The sequence below is a fragment of the Pagrus major genome, chromosome 20 (genome assembly GCF_040436345.1).
Source record: "Pagrus major chromosome 20, Pma_NU_1.0".
NCBI classification, from domain to species: Eukaryota; Metazoa; Chordata; class Actinopteri; order Spariformes; family Sparidae; genus Pagrus; species Pagrus major.
This window is the reverse complement of record NC_133234.1, coordinates 24,604,371-24,612,999: the sequence shown is the minus strand read 5'-3', so window position 1 is coordinate 24,612,999 and position 8,629 is coordinate 24,604,371. Positions and strand designations below refer to the sequence as shown.

Below are 8,629 nucleotides of genomic sequence, written 5' to 3'. Positions count from 1 at the left end.
TCACCAATTGGTTAATGGACTATCATTCTGAAGCCTCAAGTTGACATTATGGCTGTAACCATCTTGTGTTTTTGGAGCCAGAAGTGACCATGATTGGATGGGAGGGTCTGTTGGGGGCCCAAGGCAGGAATTTCCAGGGGGGCCCTACAACCAGTTCATCACCGTTATGTTATGAATAATCTTTACTTCTAATGCTCAATTAATTAAAACCTGAACAACTTTAACATTGTCAGATAAGGTCAGTGATCGTCAACATATAAAGCACTGATTTTGAGCCAGCAGTGGTGCCCAGTATATAGTGCCTGTATGGAAGGTTTAAATGGGTTTTATACTTTTCCAAATTTCTCCGAGGGGGCCCAAACATTTCCCTGGTTTGCCTCCACTATGAGTATCAGTCCTCTGGAGGTGGGGATGAGTATCAGTGAATTGTAAGGTAGCCACGCCTGAAAGCAAACCCTGCCTTATTTTTTTAGCTTTGTTTTAAATGGGAAACAAAATTATCATCATGTTGTGTTGAAGAACACTTGAAACTAACGACTGAGACCATAAACTCATTAAGAAAGTGTTTACTGAGGTAACAAATCAAGTGAGAGGTAGGGTCATTTTCTCATAAACTTACATAGAATTGAATTTCTTTTTAAAAACCAGTGGAGTTGCCCCCTGCTGGTCATTAGAAAGAATGCTGCTTAAGGCACTTCTGCATTGGCTTCGATTGTCAGTCCCGGGGGCCCTGTCCATATTTTAAACAGTCAATAATCCATTCTCACTTACTGACTGATGAAATCTAAGCCACTGTGTGCGGTCACCTGAGCGCACTGACAGGAGGTTTAGTGCATCGCTTATTTTGTCTCTTCTGTGCAAACATTCGCATTCACCACATGTCTCATCTAAGACAAAATTAGAAAAACCAAAGGGCTGAACACCTCGGCCAAACCACATGACATAAATTATAGAAATTATGATATTTTTCTTTTCCTCCTTGGGTTACATTTAATCCCCAAACTGTACAGCTTAACTGCTAAGTGAAAGGTTACTGCATATTTCAGGCCAACATTGAATTAAAAAGCACTTATTTATTGAGTTCTCATTCCTGTGAGCATTACAGCCTCCAGTTCAGTGTCACTGTGCTCTAAGTGGAGTGGACAGCACGCTTGCTCCCTCAGACATTTCCACTATGCAGTAATTCACAACATACTCTCATGGGCCACAAGGCAAGAGTATATATAGGCTCCTCTAACATTTCCCTCACGTTCTGGGGCCGGTTGAGAGATTTACTAGGCAGCACTTCTCCAGTGGACACTGGCAGCTCTGTGCAGGAGATGAATTTCATATGAGGGCTGGCTTTTCATGCTTTTCGGGGGCGTATTTATAGTGTCTGAGATCAGGGCGGTGGAGGCATGCGGGATGGCCTTCTTCAACCTAGCCATGTTAAGTGATGCTGAGGCTGTAGGGGCGGAGTGATCACATGTCATTCCATTCTAAATCCAAACCTCCATGTTTATGACAATAGTAGCCCCACCACGAGACGCAAAAATAGTGCGCAGCGCGGCCTCCTTGATGTCGCCCTGCCCTTTTAAATAGTGGACACAGAGGAGGTTTTAGGGCAAGAAACCTGCAAGCCAATCACAGAGCCATCATTAGTAAGCTTGGCAGCATTTATTCTGGCGATTGGGTTGCATAAAGACTTACACCACTGAATGACCATTTTGCATTAGAAGAAATTTGGATTGGAGAATAATTTAATTTATTGACACCGGCTCTGGTAGCAACACTTGTAGGAAGGTTTTTTAAAGACTTCAAGGTGATGGGGCGAAAACATTGCTGCTGGATCAGTGTTTACAGGCTTCTTGTCCTTTAGAAAGGACCTGCATCATGAAAAAGTAAACGGTCCTTTGTATGTTGTTATGTAAATAGATAGGAAGCTGGTCTCACTACACTTCACTGGTGTGACATCTGATAAAAGGAGGGAATGATAAGCTGGCTGTAAAGCTCTGCTCACCTGTCATAATGACAGCACTCCAAAATATTGACAAGACATGATGACAACACAGTGCAATGAACAGTATATGATGGTAAGCACCAAACAATTTAAATTGTGGGTTAAATGCACACATATGTGTACTATATTTCGCTTGGTCATTATTCTGTGAGACAGACAGACCAGCTGAGCAACTCCTGGCTACAGCTCTGCTCGTCTCTGTAGTGGAAACCAGGCTATCATCTGTCCGGCCCTTCCCCTTTCAGAACAGATTAGTGTAAATGATCCTCATTTCCAATGGTCGGTAACACAACACAGATTATTATTCTGTGCTACAGGGGTTTGTGTGGACTCTTCCTGTGGCATGAATCATTGAACAGGTGACTGTAATCCATACAGACAGCTAGCTTCTCAGGGTGAGGGTGAGCTATCTGATGCTGCCTGGAGACCAACTGAACTCCTCTGCTTCAAAGACAAAGCTCAGATTTCTCACCTTCGGACAAAGCATTTGCAGGTAGGTGACCTGTCTAAAATGTCAAATTAATTATGCAAAATGTTATTTTGTCATGTTGGTAAAGGCGTTCTAATTTGTTTGTTGTTGTTTGACCTGTAAAGAGCAGAAAGCTATTGCCACGGTAAGTAGAGGACAATCTGCAGGGCAACATCAGGTTCATGGAGGTCATATAAACAAATTCACTGGATTTGTAATGTGCTGAAACAGATGTGAAAAAGTTGAGTAGGTCTGTTTGAAGTTGCAGAGAGCCAATAAAAATATCACTGACTACACAGAGAATCAAAGAAGTAAGAATAATTACAAACATAAAAATCTTACACACACTGTAGCGACATTTTCCTCCTGTATATTTACGAATACAAAGTAAAAGCACCTGCTCAACATTAATCTGAAAATCCCAGGCAGGGTGTTTCAGTAACCAATAGCAACTGCTTCTGTGTCAACAGAAATCTTGGACAGGCCAACTCCTGCAGCCCCAGGACTGTGCACCACCATTGGCTGGCTGAATGAATGACTTGCAAACTTGTCCATCTATTATGCATGTCAGTTTACCTTTACTGCGTTCTTGAGCTCATTTTCCAGGTAAGCACAGCTGAGGGAGCCTGTCAGCATCGAGACTATCCAAAGAAAAGCTGTTATTCCTCGGTAAGCCATTTCTATTTCTGTTTTGATGCTATTTTTTGTCACTTTATTTTTGTTTCTTAAACCTATTGACTAAAATGAGCCACTAACAAGTTCATACTTTATTGAAGTATACTTAAATAACCCTTGATTATTGTCTGATCCATTCATCTAAATGTCTTGGATCAGCAAAAGATATCTGCATTCATGTCAAGAAAATGTATAAGCCTAAAAATCAAAGCTGATATGTTAATACTGAGACGGTTTTGAGCCGATTTTATCCACTTGACTCAGAAATCCAGAGGCAGCCTGAGGGGAGGCAGACATGGAGCTGATTGGATCCACTCTGACAGCCACATATGCTCGGCCAAAGACCAGCCACTTCCTCCCTGCCATCTCCACTATGGCATCCAGCTATCGCAACACCCAGCCCGCCTTGGCAATGAATCCCGGTGCCAACCTGTGGAGGACCAACAACTATTACAAGAGCAGCAGCGCTGTCCCAACCCCCTCGTCTATACAGAGAGAGAATTTTGATCTGGTCCGAGCCAAGACCATGTTCTACCCCTCCAACAGGACGGCGCTGAGCACCCGCTACACACCAGACGACTGGTACAAGTCCAACCAAAGCAACTACAGGGAGTCCGAGTCATCACGGAAAAGCGCAGAGAGGCTGAGGAGAGACACCATCAGGCTGATGCAGGATAGGGAGCAGGTGACGAGACGAACCCAGGAAAGTACCAGCAAGAACATTGGCGAGCGGCTCAACGACATTGTCTTCTGGAAGTCTGAGCTGAGCCATGAGATTGACAACATGGTGACAGAGATAGCTGCACTCAGCGAGGTCAAGCGGAGGCTGGAGAGAGCCTTGGCAGAGACTGCGGGGCCCCTTCAGGTCAGGCTGGAAGGAATATGCTTATATGAGAGTGTGTGTATATGTACATGTTTTCGTTACCTACTGAGGACCTTTTCTGGCATAAACACAGGCCATATCAGGACCAGTAGTCATTGTGGGGACCGAAAACTAGTTAAATGTGGCAAAATATGATTTCTGAGGTCCTGGTTAAGGTATGAATAGAGGTTAGGTTAAGGTTAGGCATAAATTGGTTAGGTTTAAGCTGTATATTTGAGTGGAAGTCAACGTAAAGTCCTTACAAGAATAGCTGCACAAACCTCTGTGTGTGTGTGTGTGTGTGTATGTGTGTGTAGTGCCTTGAATTTTTCATCACTCCAGGGAAATATCTGAATTTTGAGTTCTGTTATTGAAACATGTTGGAGGGAATATGTATCCCTACAAGGACAAATTGAATTTTCCTTCAAATCTGAACATCCTCATCAGGCCCCTCTGTTCAGCGCTCTCATGTTATCATTCATGCATATCATGTCACTTTATCTGCGCTGAAACAGTTTTGGACTCGGGCTCCCGGTTCAGTTGTAGCAACAGTATCTGTCTGTTAATTAGGTCGCCTCAGTGCCCTGTTAAAAAAAAATGCCGCTGGTCGGTTGTGTCACCTGGAGTGAGTCACCTTGATCGAGCCGGAGATCTGATGACACGCAGAGCTTGTTAGGCTGAGATCATGTGGCAACAGGTTTTCTTTCTTCGAGACTTCTCCAGGTAACTGAAACTGGAGAATGCAGCTGATACATTGCACTATATATGCATACAGGGACATATCATAGCTGCTCAAATGAGTAACTCACCTGTAACAATGAAGAAAATGCTGGAAATTTAAGGGCCACCGTGTAGGATTTAGGGGGCGGGATCGGCAGAAATAGAAAATCACCTGAAACTAAGAATCATTGTGTTTTCGTTACCTTAGAATCAAAGTTTTACACCAACGGATGGTGTCCGCAGGTTCTCTTCCACAGAGTCCGCCATGTTGCACCGCCTTTCTACAGTAGCCCACAAGGGACAAACCAAACAATGTTTGATGATTGATTCTTTTGGCTAGATTTCTTAGCCAGACATTATATTTTACTTGCCCCAGGCAATCAGGTATTCCTTATGTTGAGTCCTGTCATAGGGGAGGTGAAGGCGAGGGATGTTCGGTTAGTTGCCATCTGCCACCACACCACTAGATGCCACTAATTCCCTAACCTTTTAAGTTATTTTTGTTAAGTTCTTTATACAACCACCTAAACATGTTTTAGTCATGATCACTTTGTCAATAGGTGTCTCAAGAGTGTTTGTACCACAGAGAGAAGCGGATGTCCATCGATCTGGTACATGATGATGTAGAGAAAGGACTCATAAAGGTAAGATTAAAGCAGCAGTAAGACTTTTGATACCAACCTGGGAAAAGAATAAGAATAAGGTAATATTTTTTTTTATTTATTTACCTGCAATCAGGAAGTGGAAGTAATCAAGTCATGTCAGGAAAGGATGAGGCGACTTCTGGAGAGAGCCATCGCTCAGCTGGCGTGAGTCTGGAAAATCAATTAATTAAATATTACTCAATGCAGGATTCTATTTAACGAGTATCTCCAAATAACTATGAGGTTTGACATGTATTTGATATGTTGTTATGTTTCTTTAGGTCAAACCGAGCCGCCCAGCATGAATTGGAGAGAGACATTAGTGACAAAGTGACAGCTCAGAGGATAGATGACAGGTGTCACCACCTGAGGAACACGTCAGATGGTATCGGCTACTACAGAGGCATTGACAGACTGGACCCCTCGTGAGTATATAGTTTAATGTGATCAATTATTAACTGCTCCTCTCATCACATCAAACAACTGCTCACCCATTTGCTTAAATCGACTGAGAACACTGGACTCGACTAAATTGTCAATCACAGAAAAGTCTTTGAAAGTCGGACAGACTATCTGCTGAAGGGAAGGGGGGCCAGAAGCATCATCCAGAGCAAATAAACATGAGCTTGCAGATTCCTCTTGATAGTCTTTGCAAAATGTCATGTAAAACAAATTAAGCTTGTTCTTTTCCGTCTGTCAGACTGTCTCTGCCTGACTCGTGGTCCAAGTTCACAGACGACAACATCCTGCTCTCTCAGAGCGAACGTGCCTCCTCCCACAAGCTCAGGGACGAGATCGAAATCCTGCTGAACACCACGTCCAACGACATGTGGAACCAGTTCAACAATGTCAACATAGCCTTCACAAACCGCATATCGGAGACCGCTGATGCTAAAAACAGCCTGCAAACACACCTGGCGAAGGTATTCACCTTTTCTGCATGGTCTCACTTCATAATATACAATAAAGTCTTGCTCAAGTTTCTGTAAGACGGCCACAGTTTATAAATCTATCTCGGTGATGTGAGGAAACAGAATCTATTTTCGGCTGTGGGTTTTTGAGTTTTTTGATTTATTAATTTATTAATTTATTTAATTTTTAGGAGTTCTGCCTTGATCAGATTTTTTTGCATTATGTAGAAAAAGTACAACAGCCTGGGTTATAAAAAAAAGTGGGTTAGAGGAGGCAGTCACATGGCTCTACGTCAAGGAAAAGGACAAAATCCATTCACTCGCTGCCATCAATGGGTAACTAAATTTGCCACCTAATAGGAAGAGATCATGTGTTTGAACCATTTTCTCTCTTTGCTCCACACAATCCAAACAGTATATGTGCTATATTCAGCACCCTCTGCAGAAAATATGCACTTACTGACTAAAGGATCAGACAAATCTGTTGCACTGGCCTGCAGCGACATTCATTTTGTATGTAGATTGTGTGCATGTTTATTATAAAACACGCCCGTCAAAAGAGAGGAATGGTAATAGATGCCTCTCTCATTGCTTATGCTTATATATTCTATACTGGATCCTATTGTTGTCGGGTGAATTGCTGGGGGTCACACTCTGAATTCACATCAGCTGTTGGCTGGGTCTGAACACTGACAGCAGCTGTGATGTGAGGCACACAGTTCCTCATAAAGCTCAGTCACTATCAGTTGTAAGGAGAAGTGCTTCACTGGAATTAAATTACATCAAATGGGTTTGGACAGAGCAGACCACTGTGCAGCACTGTGCTCAGCTGATTCAAAGCTTGCAATGTGCAGCTTTTTACTTGATCTCCTCGAGCACTGAGACATCCCCTCTCCTTAATTGATCCTCTTTCAGCCTTACAGCCACCATTTACTGTGCTGACCTGTTATTTTCATGAATGAGACACTCAGATCTACAACCATGATTTGACAATTAATTGTTTTTCTGTAATCTTTTCTGTGTCTGTTGTGACTCAGACTCTGCAGGAGATCTTCCAGACAGAGATGCTGATTGAGACTCTGAAGAGGGCCCTCAGGGATAAAGAGTGTCCGCTGAAAGTGGCCCAAACAAGGCTGGAGGAGAGGACCCGCAGGCCCAACGTAGAGCTCTGCAGGGACAACCCACACCACAGGTACCGTAGCTCAACAACTAGTGTTGCCTCGCCAGTGTGACACTTAACAGATAGCATTTAGGCTAAATGTATTGCTACTGTATCCTTGAGCAAGTATTATTTTAATTAATTTAAAACATAGAGCATGATTTGGTCATTTGTTTTGAGGGTGGTGAAACTTCAGGTATGCTGCTAGCTAGCAAGTAAGCTGCTTCTGTCCTTGTTTTAGACTCGTGAGTGAGGTGAGAGAGATCGAGGACACCATCCTGAAGCTTCAGGAGAGGCTGATGGAGGCTGAGAACACCCTGCAGAATCTGGTCAAGACCAAAGTGACCCTGGAGCACGACCTGTCCGTCAAGGCCAACTCGCTCTTCCTAGAGCAGGAAAAGTGCATGAGCATGCGCAAGAGCTTTCCCAGCATGCCCCGTCTGGTGGGCTACACTTAAATCATTTGAGACTTTAAAAATGGGAGCTTGAAGGACCAAAATAATCAACTGTCTGTTGATATTGTTTGACAGACTGTTTTGAAGGTATTGAAGTGGATTTAAAGGAAGTCTGGGTGATTTGAACTGAAGCAAAAATACTTAAAGACTAACTCCATCAATTTTACACAGTAAAGTGTGTTTACAGGTCTTGGGGAGTACTACAAAATATGTGAGTAAAAGTAGTATAAAGACTTTTGGGGCTCCAGAGGAATCTGCATGTAAATCTGATAAATTGCAGTGATGTCAGTCAGTGGTTAAGTTGCATTGTGGGTAATGTAGCCGCACATTTTAATGTGAAAAATTAGTGGAGTTACCCTTTAACTTTACAGGAACTGATGTCAAAATCTAATTATCATGAATGGATTATCTTGATATTGTGTATTCGTAGTGTTGTATCTGGGATGTAACAAAAAGAAAACAAAATAAAATGTTGAAGTCATTGAAAAATCAACTGCCATGGTGATAAATCAGGCACTGTGCTGCTCGGTCCCTTTTATACAGAGAGTCCACAATACTGCCACAACGAAGGCCCACTAATGTAGCGTCTTTGTCTTTTTCCAAAGAACAAAACAACGCAGGCATAACGCCACCTCGTTGTGTGATTTTGGATAGCATGCCACAGTTCAGTGAAAGAGGAGTGTGACGTACATGATGGACAACAGCTTCTAGCTGTCAGGGAACACAACTGCTTTC

The 8,629-nt window shown here is 42.9% G+C and overlaps 1 protein-coding gene across 1 annotated transcript; it reads left to right on the top strand.

Annotated features, from left to right (window-relative positions):
• Window positions 1-2,316: 2,316 nt before the first annotated feature.
• tekt3 (tektin 3) lies at window positions 2,317-8,377 on the top strand. Its single transcript, XM_073490391.1, has 8 exons — window positions 2,317-2,492; window positions 2,939-4,008; window positions 5,286-5,369; window positions 5,464-5,534; window positions 5,651-5,794; window positions 6,070-6,292; window positions 7,318-7,472; window positions 7,681-8,377. The coding sequence occupies exons 2-8, from the start codon at window positions 3,439-3,441 to the stop codon at window positions 7,895-7,897; spliced, it is 1,464 nt and encodes a 487-aa protein (XP_073346492.1). The 5' UTR covers window positions 2,317-2,492; window positions 2,939-3,438; the 3' UTR covers window positions 7,898-8,377.
• Window positions 8,378-8,629: the final 252 nt, after the last annotated feature.